At 38.5% G+C, this 25,312-nt stretch overlaps 1 protein-coding gene across 1 annotated transcript in view; it reads left to right on the top strand.

Annotated features, from left to right (window-relative positions):
- EXOC4 (exocyst complex component 4) overlaps positions 1-25,312 on the top strand; it is an 823,186-nt gene that overhangs the window by 626,849 nt on the left and 171,025 nt on the right. The window contains exon 12 of the mRNA XM_059933354.1: positions 16,208-16,344. Coding sequence (XP_059789337.1) covers positions 16,208-16,344 — 137 coding nt within the window. The remainder of the gene's footprint in view (positions 1-16,207; positions 16,345-25,312) is intronic.

The raw sequence follows: 25,312 nt of genomic DNA, 5'->3' as shown, positions 1-25,312 counted from the left end.
GAGGTATTTAATAAAGGTTAGTCTCCCCCGCTCCCTTTCTATGTGCGTATCTCCTTAGCATAGTGTCTTCCTTATGGTCGATGCTCAACAATATTCACTAAATGATTGTTTTGGAAAAAGAAGTTGATAAAGTTTCTTCATTAAACACAGTTATTCTATTTTTCTGTATCCAAGCTGTACCACATCAACTCTAGCAAGAAGGTAGGATCTCTTCTCTAAACTAGAATTTTATGGCAGGAAAATCTTATCGCTTGAGTAAGGGGACACTGGGGGAGGAAAAACACAGTATTCAGTAAAACCGAAAGGGCCTTAATCTCAATGTTGGCTTTACCAAAGCCAACCTGGGGCTCACAGCTGTGCTTCCTCTTAGCAATTATAAAACTGAGAACTGTGTTAACCAACTTCCAATGCGGTCCGCAGTTTGCCACTCGGGATCTGGAAGCTAGCTGATTTTTTGACCTAAGCTGCTCTGCTATGTAAGGTTGCCAGTTATAATTATATGTTCAGGTGTCAGTTAGCAAAACAGCCCATTATTTGGCAGTTTGGAGTAATGAGATGGACCTTACACTAATCTTCCAATTCGACAAGCATCTGATAAGTACTTTATACATAAAATTCTATGTCATACTACACCTAGTAAGGTTATATGAAGAGCTGGAGGTCAACATTTTAAATGTGCATTCTTTTGTAAGCTCCTGAATTTTCAAATATTACTAGAATCTTGAGTAACAAAGAAAAAAGCAGACGGTTTTCACACACACACAAGCATCGCTTTGTATTCAAATGATAAGAATTTCAAAGACAGTCACCTCATGGAACAGATAGGATGGAAATTCATTTAGAGAAAAAAAAAATTACTGAATACAACTGTACTACACTGTGCTTGACTATGGGGAAACCTTGGTCACTGAAACAGACTGGCTTTCTCGAAAGATTGCTAGTTCCCTGTGATCTTTGACTTTTTCTTCTCTCTGTATCAGAGCTTTACATTTTTCTCAATGCCATATATAGATTCTAATACTAAAATAGGATTCATGATGTTCCTGAATCTTCTTTTTATACAGTTTAGCATTATTGCTTACCTAAGGTCTATCATTTCATGAATGTCCTAGTCTACTCCTCCTTTACGTCTGTTTCCCGCGAATAACGCGTCTACGTAGAACAGAGAATGAAGATGCAGGACCTCACTTAGAGAGTGTGAGGCTGGGTGGCAGGTTTCCACCATGGTCTTTTGTTTGCTACTCATGACCTATGACATGTTAGAGAACGTAGTCTCAGGCCTTCTCTGAACTTACCTTCTCAGACTCCCTTGTTCACACTGGCCTCTGTCTCCTTTCATCAGATTAGAGTGGCTATTTGGTTTTGCAAAAGCTCTTTCATTTTGTTTGTTTCCCTCTTCCTGCATTTATTTCCTGGTGTGGCAAATTTGGGACATTGTGAAGGTCAAGTCTCCAGATCACGATCCACCCACTTATTTGAGGATGGATGTGTTTGGGTGGTCACGCTCGGTGACGTGCAGGGGCTGGCTCCCATAGGCTCCAGAGAGTTGGCTGTTAAATTTTCAGAAATCTTGTAAGCCAGTTATTAAACACAGCCATTATTAAAAAGTAAATTCTATAATATTAAAAACGCAGGTAATAACTACTCAAACTCAATACTTCTCGATTATTTTACATTTTACTAGTATCTCTGTTATTAGTTTTTTGCGCCTATCGTAGCTGATGGCAGCAACACTATATCACCAGGGGTGTTACTGTGCATCTCTTCCCACCTCCGAGTTCGGTGACATCACACTGGCAATTTGAAATCAGCCGTGGTGGGAGTGTTTACAAATGGAAACCAGCAAATATTACAAACTGGGACTCCCTCAGCTCCCTGAAGAGCAGGGTGCTAACCATTTACCAGCACGTGACCAGTCAGGCTGCTCTAGTCTACTGCTGCCGCCGTTCCAGTCACTGAGGCTCTTGAGCCACTTCTGTTACCATTTATCTTCAAGATGGCAACGCTCTTCCACTAGCATGGTCATGCCTGCCATACGTGTCTCTGCTCCAGAGTCCTGCGAACATCAAGCCCAGGTTTCTACAGTGACTCCATAGCTACTTTTAAGCTGCCCTTTCCTGCATCCTTCTCATTCCCAGTGAATCAGTTGTTCATTTCTCTCGTTCTCCCTGTTTTCCAGCTCCCTTCCCCTTCTACTTCTCCTTATTCTTCTTAAGAACAAGGGCTCCGATGCCAGACTGACTGGCCTCGGGTCTGGCTCCACCATTCACTAGTTGTGTTACCCTGGGCTTTATGCCTCAGTTTCATCATCTGTCAAGTGGAGATCATAGTACTGTCTGCCTCATAGAGTTACTACGGTGATTAAATGAGTTAATAATTTTAAAAGCACCTAGAATAATGCCTGGCATATCATAAGAAATACATGCGTATTTATTTAAGAGAATAAACAGTTCCAGTTGCTATCCAGCCCTTACCCACAAGCTTATTGTGTGGTAGAAAGTTTAAGACAGAAAGGAGAATAGCAAAAGGAACACAGGAGAATAAAAGAAGAGGAAGAATGGCCTGGGGTTATAACACAGGATTAGTAGCTCCAGGGAACTAGGAAAAGCGTTAATGAAATAACCTGGAGAAAAGGTGGCGATCAGGAAGGGAGACAAATAAATAGGAAGAAAAACAGTTACATTTGACAATAATCTGCAAAGATTAAAGTGTATAAATATAAACGTTTTCTATTTTATTTTAGATATACAAACCAAGAAAATTAAGGGATACTTTATAATGCATAGAAATTTCCCATTTTAATTTAAGCAATGAAACCGCTTTTGCCCCTCATTCTAGGTAGAAATTTGGTTGTCACATACTGAAGGTACTTAGGCTAAATCAAATTTGTATTGAACAAGAGCCATGGAGACCGATTGAGAGATACATGTCCATATCTATGAAAAACGCAAGCCTAGGAGCCCCGTACTCATTTGTCTGACCATCTGGAAATCTCTAGTGATCTAAGCATTTAATTTTGCCCTCATTTTTAGAACAAAAGGGAAACAATAAAAGAAGAAAATGGGCAGCAGGGACATTCTACTTTTCATTAAAAAAAAATCTTAGTGATAAAAGGAGCAGAGAGTTTAAAGGAAAAAAATGAGAAATCATTAAAATGATTTGAATGCTCTGTCTCTATTTTGCGGTAGGCTCTATTGTTTTCAGTTACATGGGAACAGTGGTAATTTTATGAATCGTTAGAGTTTTCTTTCCAAATTATATCTGCATGTTCTTAAAGTGCCTCCTAAGTTACCCACAGTAAGAGGCTGTTGAACAATTTTATTATTCCATTTAGTACTTTTGAGTTTTATATTCATTTCATATTGTAAGAAATTTTATACCTACAACCCAAAGATAAAATCATGACAGCTGAATCTTTGTGTGCTTAATTCCTCCTACTTTTTAAAACACGTGAGTCTGTCTCTGTTCTCCTCCTTCGTCTCATAAGAGACTCCAGAATGAATACAAAACCCTGGTTTGGTGGAATGATGACTGCCCACCCCCACCCCCAGCCCAAAGTTGAAAACAATCACAACAGTTGAACATTGTCCCTTAGCATCTATGGCTCATCAGACATGGTGACCTGTAAAACATGTACTCTGTTAATGATACCTAACACCTCCCTCCTAGAGCTGTGGTTCCCAAAGCCCAATCCACTGACCTGGGTCAGCCAGTCCAAAGTGGCATCCACAGATAATGGGTAAAGCAAGGTCAATGTAGTGGGGGTGGTGATGGGGGGATGGGGTGTAGGTGAGTATGTGAGCGAGAAAGAAAGAGAGAGAAGATTTTTAAGTTTACTTTTGGGGGAAGAACCGTCCTTTTTTTCTGATACTATTTTCCTCCCATTTTTTGGTGTTAAAATACTCATACTTTTATCATACTTCTCTAAAAACAGTGATAGTGTAGGTGATCTGTTTTGGTTTTGTTTTAAGCATCGTAACTTAGCACCATAAAAAGTTGGATCTGTGTTGATGCATTTATGTTTCCTGGCTGCTGAAATCCTAAAGTCTAGAAATTATTGTACACGTAAGTGTTGGCTGTATCTTTCCCAGTGGCGTGGGTGTTTCCTGTGTGAAGAAATTCTCTTAGAAGGAAATACATCAAAGCTTCGATATTCTGATTTTTAACCACTAACTGTTTTTTGGACTCAGGAGAAAAGCTGCTTCCCTGGGCAGTGTGGGTGGTTCTATTACTGTTCCTTTCATGCAAACTTTGGCAGGATGCCATTGAGTTGAGTTCATCAGATGCATTTTGGTAATCTCTAATCTTGTATAGGCACAAATAATGTGCTTTGATAACTAAAATCTAGGATAAGTGTGAATGACTCATCTCCTAAACTTGGGAAAATGAGGTAAAGCTCAAATTGACTTTACGGTGGGCAGGCTGGAGATGCCACCATGGGTCATGAAGACTATCACACACCCCTTGCAAGTGAAGAAAAGAGAGTCACTTGTTCAGTATCCCCAAAGGCAGTCAAGTGTTACGACTATGTTTGCAGCCCAGGTCTCCTGATTGACGGTGATGTGATTTTTGCCCAGTGGTGCATACTGTTTTGCTCAGCATGCAAAGGTCACATAGAACAGTTAACTTTATCGAATGAGCTGGAATGCTGGTTTTACAACAGCCAGTTTTGTTAAAAACAAGATCTTTTTGAAATTCATGAGCTGTTCTCAAATAGTCCCTCCCAGTATAAGTCATAACCGAGTTGGATCTCTACCCTTGAACAAATTTCCGCTTGCACGCTTGCATGCTTCCTCACATACTCTCTCCCCCAAATAATTCCATATGTTCTCTTTTCCTGGAAGCCAAGCTCCCTCCTCATTCTCCTCCTCGGCGGGCTCCAGCTCTCACTTCTGAGATGCCTGAGTAACTGAGGCTGAAACGATTTGGAGGCAAACTTGTCAGCATAATTGATGATTATATGGTGTGAGCCACCAAAGACAGGTGAGCCTGCACAGGGTGGAACAAATGTGTTTTATATTCATTTCATATTGTAAGAAATTTTATACCTGTATTTTATACCTGTATCTCCCACTGGGTTCAGCCGGACTTCCTCCTCTGTCATGTTGATTTATATAATTCTAGCTCTTCCCTAATGAATTGTGCCCCATTGTGGGTCATTGGAACCTCCTGTTGGAGAGACCTTGCCTTTGCTAGGAAGAAGAATTGTAAAGGTTCTGCTCTGTGAATTTCCAGGTTTGTTTGTCTGTTGGCACTAAATGGAGTGACTGGGGACAGGTAATCTTTAAAAGGACCAAATAATCACATTATAGGCTTGAGTAATACCGCTACATCAAGAAAGGGGTTTCTGTGAATGCAGGTGCTTTGCAACTTGACAGAAAGTAGTCCGAGTTGAATGAGAACTTGAGAAATATAGACAAATGCAGGCATTTAAGACCACCTTTGTCGGCAGCTTGGTGTTCTCGAGTCCTTTAAAAACCTCTTTCGAACTGTTAAACTTGTTGCTTGAAACTGCTTTAAATGTTAGACTTGCTAAAAAATAGGGATAATGACTGCTCTACTTTCTCACAATCTGTTGGGATATTGATTGAGATATTTATGAAGTACTCTGAGTTCTCAGGAAGAAGGGTGTTAGAAAATGCGATGGTGATGATGTTGGCAGGGCATGGAAAATTATGCAAAAATATAATTTCAGAAAGATAAGTTTGAGACAGAATTATTAGCCTGAGCCTGTCTGGCAGTCTTATGTCCTTATGTCCAAACCTTTTGTCTTAGGTATCAGCTCTGGGTGGTTTAAGAGGGCAGGGTATCAGGGAAGTGTGAAGAGATTAGAGCCCTTGCTGGCTTAAAACTGTCACTGAAGAGTCTCTTGGCTGCTGGCATTGGAGTGACCTGTGCCTCCAGATGGCTGGTCATCCCGGAGAGCCTAGGACCAGGAGGGTCCAGTCTTTACTTCCTGCCCTAACTCCATCCCATCCACTTGCTGAGCTCCTTCACAACTTCCTGTAAACCTGGTTCTGGTCTCACCAGTCGCAACGCTGAAACTGTCATCTGAAGGTCACAGTAACCTTCCGGAATCAGTCCTCATTCACCTTGACTGTGCTGCACCGGGCACTGTGGAATACCTGGAAAAATTAACTCATCACTTAGCACTTCTGTGTTTTTTCTGGAAGCAACTAAAAATTCAGGCTGCCTGAGTTCAAATCCCGGCTGGAATTAATTACAGCTTTCTAGTTGTGTGACCTTGAACAACTCTTTGATCTCTTAGTATTTGGGTTTCCCCAACTATCAAATAGGAATAATAGTAGCCATCTTATAGATAGTAAATACATATTATATAAATAAAATATATTAGGGAGTTAAATGAGATAATGCATAGTAGGTGTTCAGTAAATGTTGGATAGGTTGACAGATGGATGATGGGTAGGTAGCTCATTCTAATGTTCACATTTATATTATAATATACATGCTATTTATATTTGCTGGTATATCCAAAATAAGACAGGAAACCAGGGTACAGTATTTGAGTATTTTACCGTTGTTAATCAAGTCAAGAAGGGGCTAGAATTTGATTATCTTTGAATGTATGTTTTCTATAAGCTTATCTATATTTGTTCTTTTTCATGCCTTTTTACTTTTATGTGGCTTCCTGTTATTAATTTTTTCTTTGAGTAAATTACCTTAAAAAAAAAACCCAACTTGTATTGGTTGGGTTAAGGAAAAGAAAGTTTGGGGTTTTTTTTTTTAATGTGTATCGACTGTAGAGCATGGAATAATATTGGGTCCTTTGAACAGAAAAAGAATGTTTCAAAATATACAACTGGGAAATAAAATTCCTGGGAAGACTATGACCTGGAGGAAGTCTTCCATTGGAGGTTCTTATTTCTCCACTGGAGGATTTGTGAGTGGGTGGTTTATTTCTTAAAAGTCGGAAGCCCTTACACTACCTCTCTTCCTTGAAGCTCTTCTCCCTTAGCTTTTCTAGTACTTGTTTCTAGTACCTCCATCAACCCCCATGTGCCAGCCAGGTCCATCTTCACCTGACACCATTTTTGCCAGGAGAAGGCACAGTATCGGGTAGTAAAGAGAACATTGAAATGGGAATCAGAAGACCTGAATTCTTCTTTTTTCCTTTCAAATCTCACTTCTTTCTTTTTTTTTTCTTGCTGTTTTTAAGATTTTTCTATTTATCCTTGGTTTTCAGCAATTTGATTTTAACGTGTCTCACTGTAATTTTTGTCATCTGTTTGAGGTCTGTTGAGCTCCTTGGATCTGTGGGCTTCTAGTTGTCATCAAATTTGGGACTTTTTCGGCCATCATTTTTTTCTGCCCCCCCTCCACCTGCTTTGGGAACATCAGTTGCACGTATACTAGGTTGCTTGATGTTGTCCCATAGTTCACTGACTCTCTAGTCCATCATTTTCATCTTTTTTTCCTCTGTGCTTTATGTTGGATAGTTTCTATTGCCGTGTCTTCCAATTCTCTTCTTGTCATGTTCATGTTTTCCTCTGTGTTCTTGAACGTAGGAGCATATTTATAACAGTTATTTTAGCCTCCTTGTCTACTAATTCTATTCTCTGTGTTTTTTCTGGGTCTGTTTCTCTTATTTGGGTGCTGGACATGTAATTTGGATACAGCATTGGATGCTGGATTCTGCTGTAGTCTTTTAAATATTGCTGAGCTTTGTTTCAGACACATTTTAGTGACTTAGAATTATGCCATTTATTTCAAGGTTTCCTTCTAGGATTTGTTAGACATGTCGACATGTCCAGGGCAATCTTTAGTCCAAGGTTAACTTGGCCTCACTATGGTGCCAGTACCTTTCTGAGGACTCCAGCAGATCTATTGGGCGTCCCACTCTAGCTGGTGGAAACATGAACCATTCCTGCCCCGTGTGAACTCTGGGAATTCCACCTGCTCTTTCCAGGTAGTACTTTCACCAGCCTTGCGCGTTTCAGCTACACAGGCACAGATCAGAACTCAGCCAGAGATTTGAGGGGACTCTTGATGATCTACAGAGATCTCTCTCCCTCCCTGGATCTCTCTCCTTCTCTTCCCTCCTTCCTCCTTCTCCCCTTTCTTTGTGCAGCTCCCTTCCTCCCCACTATTTTGCCTCATAAAACTCTAGCTACCTTAATGTTCTGAAACTCCAGGTTCTGTCTCAGCTCAGCAAGACTTCCAGACAGTTTAAGTATCACCTTCCTGCATCATGGCCTGGAAATACCAGCTGGGGCATCCATAGGGCTCACTTCATTTATTTTCCTTCTCCAGTTTCTGAAAACTATTGCTTCATATATCTCCTCTTGTGTAAACCAAGACCTCAAGCTATTTTATACCAAAATACTTTAGTATTACTTCTCTGCAGAGCAAGAGCATTTTCTTATCAAAATAACATTATCACTGTTACCAATGTTAGCAGTAAGTTCTTAATATCATGTAATATCTAGTCCATTGTGAAATTTCCCAAATGTTGCAGAAATGTTCTTCACAACTGGTTTGTCCAAACTAGGATTCCATCTAGGACCATAATTGTTGTGTGGCTTAAGAGAATTTGACTGTGGATAGCAAGTTGCTTTCAGCTCTAGAATTAGGATTCTGAGCTCCACTACCTAATACACTGCGCTGCTTCTCTCCATCTGCAGGAAAAAGCCCTCAGCTTGTCACTCAGGCCTTCCACAAGCTGGTTCCCCACTGTCCAGTCAACCCTTTCTCCTCCTCCAACCACCCTTGACTTCTCTTTGCTATTTGTGACCAGCTCACTCCTCATCCCCAGGCTTTGCCTACCTCTCTTCTCTAGCCTGAAATACCTTGTCCCTTCCTTTCCATGTATCCAAACCTGACCCATCCTCCAGATCCCAGTTCAGGCTCCCCAACTCCTGTTCTCCTCCATTGTCTTTTGTACTTTCATCTCTTGGAAAACCAATTGTTTCTTGTTCTGAATGATGTTATCCCAACTAGATTATCATTATCCCCTGGGAAAAGAGACCATGCTTTATACCAAGAACATTGCTTGGCAAGAAAAGAAGTACTATAGCTGCTAATCTTGTTGCTAATATACTTCTGTCTCCTTCCTAACATGTAGCACTATGCAGTTTGCAGGATAGTAACCTTAAAGTGCTTTTGAATTATGTGTGGTATGTGTGTGTATGGGGGGGGGGAGGGTGGAGTTGGAGATATTTCTTACAAGTGCTAATGCTCACCTATTCGTTGATTTATCTCTCCTCTCTGGGTTCCATTACAAAGGGAATTGATAACCTGTCCATAGAGTTATATTGATTTGACATATGTAAGTCAACAAACATTCCTTTATTATTTAGTGTTAGCTTGGGAAACAAAGATGCCCTTGGGATTTCATAGTCTAATTAAGCACAACTGTTGTATACTTCTTTCCCCTTCCCTGCTATTTTGTTTTGTTCTGAAGATGAAGTCACAACCTCCTAAATAAACCTCATAAAAAGCCAACTGTACTTATAAGATATGTTAGGCACAGATTTTATTCAACCATAAATGATCCTCTACTCAAAATGTTAAAAATAAATACTATTTGTAATTTACATCATATGTATTTTCCAAGTTTTCATTTAGCAAGTAAATTTTATGACTACTTTTGTGAATTCTAAAGGGATATAGTTTTTCTGATTGCCCAAAATTTGACCTCATATTTTCTTTGTTTAAGCCTACTTATAAATTCTACCTAACGCTTGAGGCTGCCAGAGCTCCGAATGTATTTCCCAGTTGGTTAAATAAGTGTATTTGTCTTTTTCTGAATGGTAGAATGGAACCTTTTGAAATTATCTTCCTACACTTGGAGTGGATCATCTAGTGATTAGTGACATCATATTGGATTTATTTGTTGTATTTTCTTGGTGGGGAAGGGATATTCGAAATATTTAGGTGTCATGTATGTATATGTTGTAAAAGGACCCTGAGGATCTAGCTTCTTACTGCTTCTCTGAGCCTCCCCACCCTGTCTACACACACACATGCACACCCTTCATCCGCAGCCGTGAAGAACCACGTGCAATTCCCCAAATCCCACACCACTTCATGTTCACGCTGCTCCATCTACCAGGAGTGCTTCCCTCCCCAATCTTTGTCAATCGACAAGTTGCTATTTATCTTTCTGGACTCAGTTCAGTTGTAACTTCCTCTTTCTCAGGACTCCCTCCACCCCTTCGACCCCAGTTCAATTAACTCTTTCCTCCTCCATGCTTCTATTGCCCAATATACAGATGCCCAAGGTAGCAGCACCTATGAGCCTTTATTGTCCTTGTTTGTGAACTTGTGTGTCTTCTGCTACTAATATCTAAGATGGCAGGAGGGCAGGAAACTTGTCTCATCTGGCTTTTTATCTCCTAAGTTAGCCTAGTATTTGGCATAGAGGAAATATTTGCTTAATAAATATGTATCTATTTAAACAATTCGTTAAATTCCCAGCTCTTTCCCCACAAAACATCTAAGCCTTCTCAACAGTTCTCATCTATAGCAGTGGTCTGTGGTAATATTCCAGCAATACTGCTACGTCTTCACATTTTAAAAATATACCCTAAGTGAAAACCATTATAATAGAAGACATACACACTCACAGATGGTATTCTCAGACAAATTTTTGAAGGGGTGCCTGTTCATTTGTGTGATGGTTGGACATAAATTGTTTAAAATTGAGATGTAACATGTGTGCATGTAACCACCAACCAGATGTCCCTCCCAGTCAGTATTCCCCCCTCCTCCCTTGCAGTGGGTATTAATCTGGGTTCTCAAGTGAAACAGAACCATCTCTGGGGGAGATGGCTAGATAGATAGATATGTTCTAGGTGTTTCTAACAGGAGGACCTAATGAAGGTTAGGGAGAGTCTTCCCACACAAAGGAGTTTTCAGCTGAGACCTGAAAGATAAGAAAAAGTACTCTAGGAAAGGAGGACAAGGGACAGGACTTTGCAAGCAAGCGCAAAGCCCTGAAATGAGAATGAAGAACTGAGGCAATGCCACGTAGCCAGATGTTAGACAAGCAAGAGGAAAATGGCAGACAGTGAGGCTAGAGGGGTAGCTAGAAGCCATGCCATGAAGGGCCCTATGGGTTATATGAAGAATATGGGGCCTAGTGCATTAAAGAGCTTTTAAGTTGGTAGAGACATAATCAGATAGAACTTTAATTTTTTTCTTTTGATGTTAAATTTACAAACTGTGAAGTGCACCAATCTCAAGTGCAAAAAATTTTTACACATGTTTTTACTCATGCAATAGCTACCCACTCAAGGTATTTCCAGCACCTGGAAGTTTCTCTCCTTCCCATTCAGGACCCACCGCCTCCAAAGGTAGCCACTGTTATGACTCCTATCACCAGAGATTACTTTTGCCTGTTTTTGGACTACAGTAATGACAAAACCATACAGTTGTGCTGCTTTGTGTCTGAATACTTTCACTCAGCATGCAGTCTGTGAGATTTGTCCATGTCACGTGTAGTAATAGTTCACCCTTTTTCCTTGCTCTGCAGTGTTCCGTTGTATGAATATACCACAGTTCATTTGCCCATAAACTATTGATGGACATAAGGACCACTTTTATTACTTTTTTAAACTGTTATAAGTAGAACTGCTATGAGGACTTGTGTTCATGTCTTTGTGATGGACATAAGCACTCATTTCTGTGGGAGACATAACTCTTTTTTTTTTTTAAAGATTCATTTTTTCTTAAGGATTTTTTTTTTAATTTATTTAATTTATTTATTTTTGGCTGCACTGGGTCTTCGTTGCTGCACGCGGTCTTTCTCTAATTGCGTTGCACGGGGGCTACTCTTTGTTGTGGTGTGCAGGCTTCTCATTGCGGTGGCTTCTCTTGTTGCAGAGCATGGGCTCTAGGCGTGCGGGCTTCAGTAGTTGTGGCACATGGGCTCAGTAGTTGTGGCTCGTGGGCTCTAAAGCGCAGGCTCAGTAGTTGTGGCGCACGGGTTTAGTTGCTCTGCGGCATGTGGGATCTTCCCGGACCAGGGCTCGAACCTGTGTCCCCTGCATTGGCAGGCGAATTCTTAACCACTGGGTTGCCAGGGAAGCCCAGACATAACTTTTTAAAAGATTACTCAGCCTTTGAGGTGGAGGATGATTAGGAAGAGCATAGACGTGGCAACTTCCTCAGTCACCAGCTCCCTGGATGCACAGCCTTTTACCAGTTAGCTTATTACAGGAGCAAAACCCATTCAGAATAGTTTAAACATCACGCAAATCAAAATATAGATAAAAAAACAGAAAGCAAAATTTCCTTTTGATTTCTGTCATTACTGTCATTGTTGTAGTTGTTATCGTTTATGGCCAACCACAACTTAGAGCTGATGGTAATTGGAAGGACAATATGGAATGACAAGTTTTGGTGACTTGTAGTTGGATATGTCCCCATAAACAGAAACATTGTTGTCATCGTCAGACATTCGTGAAGCCCTCTCCCTCCACAGTTGCTGGTGTATATATGTGGTGTGGTGGGGTGTGTCTCAAGTGATGAATGGATTTACTCTATGTTTTCTTTCAAATTCTTCCTAAAGTAGTTTTCCAGGACCCTAGGTTCTCTGCAGCGTCTCTGAACCATCCCTGATTCAAGGGCTAAAACAACACACATGCAGAGACTGCATTTTCCAAACTAAAGTTTTATGAGTTTGTACTTCCTGAATTGTGTGTGTATATATATTTATTAATTGCCATTACAGAAAATAGTACAGTCAAGTGAAATTAGGAATGTTTTGGTAGCAAAGTCTAAGACTTTTAGTCGTAATAAATGTTCAGTCTTTAGAACCATGGGAATTAAGGTACAGTAATGTAGTAACAAAGAGGCCATGGTCTGATTCCACTTTACCAAATCAGGCTTTTGACCCACTATTTTACATTAAAATTATACTCTAAATCTGTCTTTTCACTGTGTTCTGAATGTGCATTAATTCATCTAATAAACATCTTTTGAGCACCTTCAGTGTTCCAGATACCTTGCTACTAGGCAGTAGAGATATGAAAGTATAGTCACTGATCAAAAGGATTTTGTAGTGTGACAGAAGAGACTGTTAATAAAGAAGTGAACCAGTGGTTGCCATACCCCATTAGGGCTTGGGCTAAACGGACAAGGTCTTCAGTGTCCAATCATCTTCATTCATTCATTCATTAAAATTTTTAAGTTCAGAGCTGGTCCTTAGACCAAAAGAGCTGGTGCTTATATACTGTCCTCTTATTTTAGATTGCTGATATATCCCTGTAAGAAACTTTAGTTGTTTATTTTTCATAGCAGTGGTTTGTTTTTTTTTTTATTGCCTCAGCTATCCTGGGATTTTTTTTTTCCTTTTCTCATTTTTCATGTCATGCTCAGACTTATTACCTGGTAACAGGTTGCAAGAAATGAGAATTGAGTTATTTTTAAACAAATATCAATCATTTGTGATATGTTTAATAGGAATTATAATGAATAAAATCAGGGTTTTACTTATCATGAAGTCATTATAGTCAACATTGGCAATTCCCCAAATTAATAATGAGACAATAAATCATTTGTGATGCCAAAGGGATCAAATATATAAAAACAGGATTGACCTTGTTAGAAATTTGATATTTTCAGTATTTATCTGTCAGAGCCACTGATTTGGAAATTGTTGTAAATTCTTGGAAAATGGAATCTTTTTTCCCCTGTAAAAGTATGCATCATTTGGCAAACTACAGTATCATTTTCCTTGAAGAGAATGTAGTGATTGATTATCCAGAGTGCTACCATGACAAGGTAAACCAACCAAATAGCTGGAAAATTGTATATAATCATATAGCATCACATAGGCTAATCATTCCCTGGAGGTACTTCCTGTTTACCCCCAAAATCTTTATCTCCAGGGGATATTCCTCTGTGGCTGCAATCTCCCCTTCCTCTCCGACTGTCATCAGCACAGTTCTCCTCACCCAAAAACATGGGCATAAATACAGACCAAACTGAACCACCCAAAGAGACTTCCAGATGCAAAGATGCCTGTATCTAGCATCCCTCACATATATGACATCCCTCACATTGTTTATATGGGTTGACATTATTAGTCCTGTTTCTTTGATTAGTAGTATCGTCCTAAAGAGCCTTAGAAATTATAAAACAAGCAAAGGAAGGGAAGGATGGGAAGGTTTTAGAAAATAAGAACACCCGTCTCACTTTTGAGAAGTTGATAATCTAATCAGGAAGAACAAACACACCTAAGATGACCTGGAACAGTTACACAGTATTCCCCAAGTCTGCAAGCACCAAGGCACTGATTGAGCAATGAGGGCCAGTAGAGTAGAGGAGCCATCAAATTATCCTTGGTTACGAGAAGGCTAGATGGAGCCATCAGAAAGGAAGGGGCTACCCAAAACTGCCCCAGAGTTGATTATCAGTAGCATAATTGGGAATAGAACCAGGCCCTTTCTTTCAATAATCTGAGCAATTTCCTTGTGCTCATCTTCCCTGCAGTGTTTGTCAGATTTCAAACGGCTTTTGTTAGGATGGCTGCACTCTACTCTCCTTTATTAATTGCTGTCCACGTGTTGTAGGATAGCCTGTGTTCTTAATCAGGATGAGGATTTTTGATTCTTCTTAGCAGCATGGGGACATGTAGCTAAGCAGAATCAATTCCTGTCACTCACACAAACACAGAGGAACAGGATTATGGATCAGGGTGAAGCTGCAGTGCTTTAATCTTAAAATCAATACAGAAAAGGAAGTTGAACTTGTGGGGATTCTATAGAGACTGTAATTTGGTTTCCTATGAAGTTGCCTCACACGGTATAACTGCTCCTTCCTTTTCACCTTCTGATTATTTTACTTGGAGTGTGGGGAGAGGAGAAGGAAAGAAGAAACCTCTAGAACCAAATAGTCCTGAATAAGCATGCATATGTAAGCTCATAACTCAGACTGATCCTCCGTTGTGTTGAGAAAAGCTGTACACGTTTATCCATTCTTTTTATTTTTAGAAGAAAAAAAAAAAAGCTAACCCAAACCCTGTACCCCATAGTCTGTACTTAAGCATAATAAAATGCCTTTGATTATTTCAAAGGTTAGTGTCAGGCTGGAAAAAAATTTTTTAATGTTTACTTTTATGGCTAAGTCTACATTGCTTATGGAATTCTATATAAATAAATACATATTCATCAAACCAGTTATTGACCAAAGGATTCCAAGCTTCTAAGCATGTGATTAATATTTACTCCAGTGTAATTGTGCTTCTTTCAAAAGAGGCATGAACTAATGGTTTAAACAACTCTGTCTTTTCTTAACCAAAGATTTAGAATTTATTGAATGTGCCTCTTTTCAGATATAACACCGATTTGCTGCACAGTACTATCAGTGTCTAAGATGGGCTTATTTTTTCCCTTGGATATTCCTTTAATTCAGTTTAAAAATGTGTCTGAGTCTCTTTGGACACTGCTTCTACAGTGACAAAAACAACAGGAGATACTGTGATCTCATGAGAAAAAGTTTGAGGCAGAAGGGTATAGTTAAAAGAGCAAAGTCTGGAGCCCTTGCTTTGTTTCTTTCTTTTTCTAAGCCTGTTTCCTCCTCTTTACACTGGGGATGATTAAGGGATTCAGCCGATAGGTAGGTGCGTTGAGAGGATTAAATGACATAAAGCATGTAGAGTGCCTAGCTCAGCTTCACACTTGTAAGAGTCTAATAAGTGTTCATGATTATCATGATTATTTTGTGAGTTTCAAGTGAGGTAACATATGCTGTATATGTGAAAACATTCTACAAGCTGTAAGGCACAATACAAATGTTAGTTGTTATTCTTAATAGATCGATGGTTTTGAAACTTTAAAAAACAAATCCTAGAAGGCTTTTTCTTTATGCTGCCTGTCATGAGTCCCTAATCTCAAAGTAGAACCCTGGGGGTGATAAATCAGGCTCCAACTGAATATGAATTTTCTTTCTTAAAAGCCGCAGAGATATCTTGTAGATGCCAAGAATTCCATGAAATCAATATGAAATTCCCTGTCCTGTGTCCTTCCATAAAAAACACTTTCTCAGGTCTTTGGAAGATCAGCACTATGTAAGATACTTATTTTGTTGTTGTTTTTCAGGAGTATTTTTAAATGTCACATCCTTCTAGGAAAGCTCAAGTGTCTTAAGTGATCACATCCTTTTAGTAGTCCTTCCCTGTCATAAACATCACTTGAGACAAAACACTCATGAGTTTCTGTGTCCTCTCTGTGTTCGTTTCCAGAGCACAATCATTGTGGAGAAGACAGTGCAAGACCTCATGAACCTGATGCACGACTTGAGTGCCTATTCGGATCAGTTCCTCAACATGGTGTGCGTGAAGCTACAGGAATACAAGGACACCTGCACTGCAGCCTACAGGTAGAGCTTCTGTTGGAAGCTAAGCAACGTCAATTTAGAACTTGACCTTTGGGGTGGTGGCTGATACTGCCTTCATAGCCTAACTTTCCATCATTATAGAAAAGGACCATCCTTGAGTTTGTCAAGAGGCCTGATGAGAACATGTACCAAAGAAATAGTCTCCTAGACACATGTATAGTCATACCAGCAGAGGGAATGGAAGGTACAAAGGGACAAAGCCACTTAGGACTGCCTTTGGGTGGCTTAGATGAAGTGTCAGCCTTGATTTTTATGAAAGTCTAGAATCATAAGATGTGTCTTCCTCCAGGAAATTCTGGATCTTGATTAGCCCCTCTTGTGAGTCTAAAAGATCTTTAAAATAAAGCAATTTTGAACTCTTAGTAACCCTTAATAATCTATAATATGATTTCTTTTTAGTCTGTCCAAACATATTCCTCCTGATGTTTGACCTATAGCCTTCTGTCATAAACGGATGGTTACCCTGTTTAGCATCAGTGGAAATGAAAAATCATAGTTATGAACTTGAATACCTTTAGTTTTCCCTCTGATTTCTTTTCAATATTTTCTAGTCAATATTTTGTAACCATTAAACTCATGCTAAAAAAAAAAGAAAACTAAATTTCAATTTTAAAATGTGGGGAAGAGAATATAGTTTTTCAAAATTCCTTTAAGAGATACACAAATGAACATTTTAAAAGCCATTGCCCTTGTGTTAGTTGTCTAAGAGTGGAATTTCTGGGCCACAGAGTTAACTCCAAAATGGTTGTACCAATGTCACATCTACCAAATGACAGTCAAATAACATACTTTAAAAATTAACTTTTACTCTAAGCTGCATTGAATTTTAAGCTTTTTTTTTTTTTTTTAAAGCAAGGCATGTCTTCTTTTTCTTATATTTCATTAAGGGCAACCCATAATTTCTAACAAATAATAATGCCAGTGAGTATTAATTATAATGGAGATGTTACCTAACCTGCCGAAGATATGGCAAAATTGGCAATAGACTCTAAGTCCCACTGATGGTCATTTATATATTATTGTTGTTCTTGTTATTTTGAAAGAAATCTTTTTAAAAGTTTTTATAGCTTGGCACCTTATTTATTGTAGGTGACCTTTTCCTCATTTATGATCCTGCCTCACAACAAGTCAAGTGATAGGAAGCTTACTAAATCCACAAAGCAGAGTGGTCACCGTTGAACAATTTCTTGTTTTGAAACTATATTCAGATTGGACATAGTTCTTATTTCTGTAGTGATTCCAAATCAGTTTCATCCTTACACATGAAAACCCTTCAAATATGTGAAGATGGCTATCATGGTCCATTTAGTAGTTTTGTTTTGTTTTTCTTTTCCCCTAGACAGAACATCCTTGGTTTCTGATACGTCCTGGGTCTGCAAACCATCCCACTCTTCTTTCTCTGTTGCCATCAGTCTGGTAGTATCTATCTTAAAAAAGGAGTACTCCACTCTGAGCCCAGTGTTCCAAGTGTGCTCTTGTTCTTCAGCAAAACCACTGCCTTCTTTGTGCAGGACCCAATGCCAGACACACATCATTGCATGTGAGTGTGTAGGAATAAAGAAGTCCATCAGTTACAGATTATACCTTTAATGAGCTTACGTTCTTGGTTGAGGATAGAAAGGAAAATAGGGGACAAAGAAATCAGACGTGTATCCACAGCATCAATTTATGACAGAAAATATGGTAAGATAGGTAATGATGACATGCTCTAGGAGGAAGAAATAAAGAGGACAAGAGAGGTTTGGTGAAGGTTACAAACGTAGAGTTTGTGAAGAATGAGGAGGATTTAGGCAGGATTTAAACTGAAGGAGCTAAAGGAGTGAAGGAACCAGAACAATGTCAAGGAGGTGGGGAAGAGCAGGAAAAGGATGAGCAAATGATGAATGTTTGGGTTTTGGAAAAGATGGCTAAGCCAAAATGGAGGCTCTTGAATGCCAGGCTCAAGGAACGTGACCTTTTAAAGTTCGGTAGTGGGAACCACTGAAGGTCAGTCAACAGGGAATGCCAGGGAAGACCTGTGCTTTAGGGAGATTTTTCTGAGCTCTATGTAAGATGGATTGGAAAGGCAAGAGTGTGGAGGTGGAGGGGAGAGAGGCAGAGAGTGCCTGAATTAGAGGAGAGGTGGGGGAAACGGAGGGGAAGGGGCAGACCAAGAAACTTAAATTAAGGGGGTAAATTTGTAGGACATGGCCACTGGTTGGCTGTAGGGAATAAGGAAATATAAGAAGAAATAGTAGGTGAAATTAACCTTATCTTTTCTAAGCTATATTTGTAGGGATTTTTTTTTAACTTAAATTCAAGATCTCACATGTAGCCATTAAATTTAATGTTATTTTTGGCTCATCATTTCAGTTTATTGAGATATTTTTGAATCCTCATTCTGTCATCAAAAAATCATAGCTATTCCTCCAAATTCCATGTCATTCTTGACTTTATTAGCAATCTTTTAGTTTCTTTGTGTATGTCATTTTTAAAAATGTCCAACAGGACAGGGCTAAGTTGAGAGTTTTGGGGGGCATACCTCTTGAGACTTCCTTTGAGATTGATGACCATATATTACTCAGTACTTCAGGGGTTCATATGTTTTTCTTTTTTTTTTTTTCCCACTCCATAACTTTTAGTATATTTTTTAACATCTTTATTGGAGTATAATCGCTTTACATTGTTGTGTTAGTTGCTGCCTTATAACAAAGTGAATCAGCTATACGTATACATATATTACCATATCTCCTCCCTCTCACGTCTCCCTACCACCCTCCCTATTCCACCCCTCTAGGTGGTCACAAAGCACCGAGCTGATCTCCCTGTGCTATGCGGCTGCTTCCCACTAACTCTCTGTTTTACATTAGGTAGTGTGTATATATCAATGCCACTCTCTCACTTCATCCCAGCTTACCCTTCCCCCTCCCCGTGTCCTCAAGTCCACTCTCTACGTCTGCATCTTTATTCCTGTCCTGCCTCTAGGTTCTTCAGAAACATTTTTTTTTCTAGATTCCATATATATATGTTACCATACGGTATTTGTTTTTCTCTTTCTGACTTCCCTCTGTATGACAGACTCTAGGTCCATCCACCTCACTACAAATAACTCAATTTCGTTTCTTTCTATGGCTGAGTAATATTCCATTGTGTATATATGCCACATCTTCTTTATCCATTAATCTGTCTATGGACACTTAGGTTGCTTCCATGTCCTGGCTATTGTAAATAATACTGCAGTGAACGTTGTGATACATGTCTCTTTTTTTTTTTCCACACACACACACACTGTATTTTATTTTTACAAGAGATAAATAAACTGACACCAAGCATTGTAAATGGATGACCATAACAAAAGTAACGATTGCAATTACCAAACACGAAACACACTGATACTATGTCATAATATTGACATTCAGTCCAGAAATCCTCCACTGTAACATGTCCTTTACTTTGCAGTGAAAATTGATTTGTATATTTTTTGCCTCTGAGTCCTTGTGGGATTTTTTTTTTATTCAAACAGAAAGTCACAAAAATTATAATCATCCTCATCAGTTCACTCAGTCACATGTAATTAATTTTTTTTTCATCTTGATCTTTTGTTAGCACTTTTATGAATTCATCAGTTTTCCATTAGAGTTCTGAAAATGCTTATTCATTCAGTTCAGCAGTATAGTCAGTTACCAGAAACCTGTACTTGTCAGTCTTTTCCATGAATTCCTTGAAGATGAAATGCTTTTATAGGAACATTTTTGCAAAAGCATCAGAGTACACCCAGAACTGTCTGTAAATGACAAAAGACTTAAAAATGACCACGGTTAAAGATTTGATGAAAGTTCATAATAATGCAATTGACAAGGATATTTAGTTATTTCTGAGATATACATTTTAAAGTAATAACTAGAATTATGACTTATAACATTATACCAGAACATATAAGATTTTTAGAAATTTCATGTAATGTCTGAAACATTTATATTAACATATTTCCATACAAAGAACGCAAAGAAAGTTTAGTATTAGTTTTTTGTTTGTTTGCTTGTTTGTTTGTTTTTTTATACTGCAGGTTCTTATTAGTCATCAATTTTATACACATCAGTGTATACTTGTCAATCCCAATCACCCTATTCAGCACACCACCATCCCCACCCCACCACGGTTTTCCCCCCTTGGTGTCCATACATTTGCTCTCTACATCTGTGTCTCAACTTCTGCCCTGCAAACCGGTTCACCTGTACCATTTTTCTAGGTTCCACATACATGCATTAATATACAATATTTGTTTTTCTCTTTCTGACTTAACTTCACTCTGTATGATGGTCTCTAGGTCCATCCACGTCTCAACAAATGACTCAATTTCATTCCTTTTAATGGCTAAGTAATATTCCATTGTATATATGTGCCACATTTTCTTTATCCATTCATCTGTCTATGGGCACTTAGGTTGCTTCCATGTCCTGGCTGTTGTAAATAGTACTGCAGTGAACATTGTGATACATGTCTCTTTTTGAGTTATGGTTTTCTCAGGGTATATGCCCAGTAGTGGGATTGGTGGGTCATATGGTTGTTCTATTTTTAGTTTTTTAAGGAACCTCCATACTGTTCTCCATAGTGGCCATGTCGATTTACATTCCCACCAACAGTGTAGGAGAGTTCCCTTTTCTCCACACCCTCTCTAGCGTTTATTGTTTGTAGATTTTTTGATGATGGCCATTCAGACTGGTGTGAGGTGATACCCCATTGTGGTTTTGATTTGCATTTCTCTAATGATTAGTGATGTTGAGCATCCTTTCATGTGTTTGTTGGCAATCTGTATATCTTCTTTGGACAAATGTCTACTTAGGTCTTCTGCCCATTTTTGGATTGGGTTGTTTGTTTCTTTGATATTGAGCTGCATGAGCTGCTTGTATATTTTGGAGATTAATCCTTTGTCAGTTGCTTCGTTTGCAAATATTTTCTCCCATTCTGAGGGTTTTCTTTTCATCTTGTTTATGGTTTCCTTTGCTGTGCAAAAACTTTTAAGTTTCATTAGGTCCCATTTGTTTATTTTTCTTTTTATTTCCATTTCTCTAGGAGGTGGGTCAAAAAGGATCTTACTGTGATTTATATCATAGAGTGTTCTGCTATGTTTTCCTCTAAGAGTTTTATAGGGTCTGGCCTTAAACTTAGGTCTTTAATCCATTTTGAGTTTATTTTTGTGTAAGCTGTTAGGGAGGATTCTAATTTCATTTTTTTACATGTAGATGTCCAGTTTCCCCAGCACCACTTATTGAAGAGGCTGTCTTTTCTCCATTGTATATTCTTGCCTCCTTTATCAAAGATAAAGTAACCATACATGTGTGGGTTTATCTCTGGCCGGGCTTTCTATCCTGTTCCATTGATCTATATTTCTGTTTTTGTGCCAGTACCATACTGTCTTGATTACTGTATCTTTGTAGTATAGTCTGAAGTCCAGGAGCCTGATTCCTCCAGCTCCGTTTTTCTTTCTCCAGATTGCTTTAGCTATTCGGGGTCTTTTGTGTTTCCATACAAATTGTGAAATTTTTTGTTCTGCTTCTGTGAAAAATGCCATTGGTAGTTTGATAGGGATTGCACTGAATCTGTAGATTGCTTTGGGTAGTATAGTCATTTTCACAGTGTTGATTCTTCCAATCCAAGAACATGGTATATCTCTCCATCTGTTTGTATCATCTTTAATTTCTCTCATCAGTGTCTTATAGTTTTCTGCGTACAGGTCTTTTTGTCTCCTTAGGTAGGTTTATTCCTAGGTATTTTATTCTTTTTGTTGCAATGGTAAATGGGAGTGTTTCCTTAATTTCTCTTTCAGATTTTTCATCATTAGTGTATAGGAATGCAAGAGTTTTCTGTGCATTAATTTTGTATCCTGCTACTTTACCAAATTCATTGATTAGCTTTAGTAGTTTTCTGGTAGCATCTTTAGGATTCTCTATGTATAGTGTCATGTCATCTGCAAACAGTGACAGTTTTACTTCTTTTCTGATTTGCATTCCTTTTATTTCTTTTTCTTCTCTGATTGCTGTGGCTAAAACTTCCAAAATTATGTTGAATAATATGTGGTGAGAGTGGACAACCTTGTCTTGTTCTTCATCATAGTGGAAATGGTTTCAGTTTTTCACCATTGAGAATGATGTTGGCTGTGGGTTTGTCATATATGGCCTTTATTATGTTGAGGTAACTTCCTCTATGCCTGCTTTCTGGAGGATTTTTATCATAAATGGGTATTGAATTTTGTCAAATCTTTTTCTGCATCTATTGAGATGATCATATGGTTTTTATGCTTCAGTGTGTTAATACGGTGTACCACATTGATTGATTTGCATATACTGAAGAATCCTTGCTTTCCTTGGATAAACCCCATGTGATCATGGTGTATGATGCTTTTAATGTGCTGTTGGATTCTGTTTGGTAGTATTTTGTTGAGGATTTTTGCATCTGTGTTCATCAGTGATATTGGCCTGTAGTTTTCTTTTTTTGTGACATCTTTGTCTGGTTTTGGTATCAAGGTGATGGTGGCCTCATAGAATGAGTTTCGGAGTGCTCCCCCCTCTGCTATGTTTTGGAAGAGTTTGAGAAGGATAGGTGTTAGCTCTTCTCTAAATGTTTGATAGAATTCTCCTATGAAGCCATCTGGTCCTTGGCTTTTGTTTGTTGGAAGATTTTTAATCACAGTCTCAATTTCAGTGCTTGTGATTGGTCTGTTTATATTTTCTATTTCTTCCTGGTTCAGTCTCAGAAGGTGTGCTTTTCTAAGAATTTGTCCATTTCTTCCAGGTTGTCCATTTTATTGGCATAGAGTTGCTTGTAGTAATCTCTCATGATCCTTTGTATTTCTGCAGTGTCAGTTGTTACTTCTCCTTTTTCATTTCTAATTCTGTTGATTTGAGTCTTCTCCCTTTTTTTCTGATGAGTCTGGCTAATGGTTCATCAATTTTGTTTATCTTCTCAACGAAACAGCTTTTAGTTTTATTGATCTTTGCTATTGTTTCCTTCATTTGTTTTTCATTTATTTCTGACCTGATCTTTATGATTTCTTTCCTTCTGCTAACTTTGGGGGTTTTTTGTTCTTCTTTCTCTAATTGCTTTAGATGTAAGGTTAGGTTGTTTACTTTAGATTTTACTTGTTTCTTGAGGTAGGATTGTATTGCTATAAACTTCCCTCTTAGACCTGCTTTTGCTGCATCCCATAGGTTTTGGGTTGTCGTGTTTTCATTGTCATTTGTTTCTAGGCAATTTTTTGATATCCACTTTGATTTCTTCAGTGGTAACTTGGTTATTTAGTAGTGTATTGTTTAGCCTCCATGTGTTTGTATTCTTTACAGTTTTTTCCTGTAATTGATATCTAGTCTCATAGCGTTGTGGTCGGAAAAGATACTTGATATGATATCAGTTTTCTTAAATTTACCAAGGCTTGATTTGTGACCCAAGGTATGATCTATCCTGGCAAATGTTCCATGAGCACTTGAGAAGAAAGTGTATTCTGTTGTTTTTGGATGGAATGTCCTATAAATATCAATTAAATCCACCTTTTTTAATGTGTCATTTAAAGCTTGTGTTTCCTTATTTATTTTCATTTTGGATGATCTGTGCATTGGTGAAAGTGGGGTGTTAAAGTCCTCTACTATGATTGTGTTACTGTTGATTTCCCCCTTTATGGCTATTAGCATTTGCCTTATGTATTGAGGTGCTCCTATGTTGGGTGCATAAATATTTACAATTGTTATATCTTCTTGGATTGATCCCTTGATCATTATGTAGTGTCCTTCTTGGTCTCTTGTAATAGTCTTTATTTTAAAGTCCATTTTGTCTGATATGAGAATCGCTACTCCAGCTTTCTTTTGATTTCCATTTGCATGGAATATCTTTTTCCATCCCCTCACTTTCATTCTGTATGTGTCCCTAGGTCTGAAGTGGGTCTCTTGTAGACCGCATATGTACGGGTCTTATTTTTGTATCCATTCAGCCAGTCTATGTCTTTTGGTTGGAGCGTTTAATCCATTTACATTTAAGGTAATTATCGATATGTGTATTCCTGTTACCATTTTCTTAATCATTTTGGGTTTGTTATTGTAGGTCTTTTCCTTCTCTTGTGTTTCCTGCCTAGAGAAGTTTGGTGGTGCTGAATTCTCTTAGCTTTTGCTTGTTTATAAAGGTTTTAATTTCTCTGTCGAATCTGAATGAGATCCTTGCTGGGTAGAGATCTTGGTTGTAGGTTTCTCCCTTTCATCACTTTAAATATGTCCTGCCACTCCCTTCTGGCTTGCAGAGTTTCTGCTGAAAGATCAGCTGTTAACCTTATGGGGATTCCCTTGTATGTTGTTTGTTGCTTTTCCCTTGCTGCTTTTAATATTTTTTCTTTGTACTTAATTTTTGATAGTTTGATTAATATGTGTCTTGGTTTGTTACTCTTTGGATTTTTCCTGTGTGGGACTCTCTGGGCTTCCTGGACTTGATTGCCTATTTCCTTTCCCATGTTAGGGAAGTTTTTAACTATAATCTCTTCAAGAATTTTCTCAGTCCCTTTCTTTTTCTCTTTTTCTTCTGGGACCCCATAATTCAAATGTTGGTGCATTTAATGTTGTCCCATAGGTCTCTGAGACTGTCCTCAATTCTTTTCATTCTTTTTTCTTTATTCTGCTTTGTGGTAGTTATTTCCACTATTTTATCTTGCAGGTCGCTTATCCATTCTTCTGCCTCAGTTATTCTGCTATTGATTCCTTCTAGAGAATTTTTCATTTCATTTATTGTGTTGTTCATCATTGTTTGCTCTTTAGTTCTTCTGTGTCCTTATGAAACGTTTCTTGTATTTTCTCCATTCTACTTCCGAGATTTTGGATCATCTTTACTGTCATTACTCTGAATTCTTTTTCAGGTAGACTGCCTATTTCCTCTTCATTTTTTGGTCTGGTGGGTTTTTACCTTGCTCCTTCATCTGCTGCGTATTTCTCTGTCT

Source organism: Balaenoptera ricei, chromosome 9 (assembly GCF_028023285.1).
Source record: "Balaenoptera ricei isolate mBalRic1 chromosome 9, mBalRic1.hap2, whole genome shotgun sequence".
NCBI classification, from domain to species: domain Eukaryota; kingdom Metazoa; phylum Chordata; class Mammalia; order Artiodactyla; family Balaenopteridae; genus Balaenoptera; species Balaenoptera ricei.
This window is presented reverse-complemented; position numbering and strand designations above follow the sequence as displayed.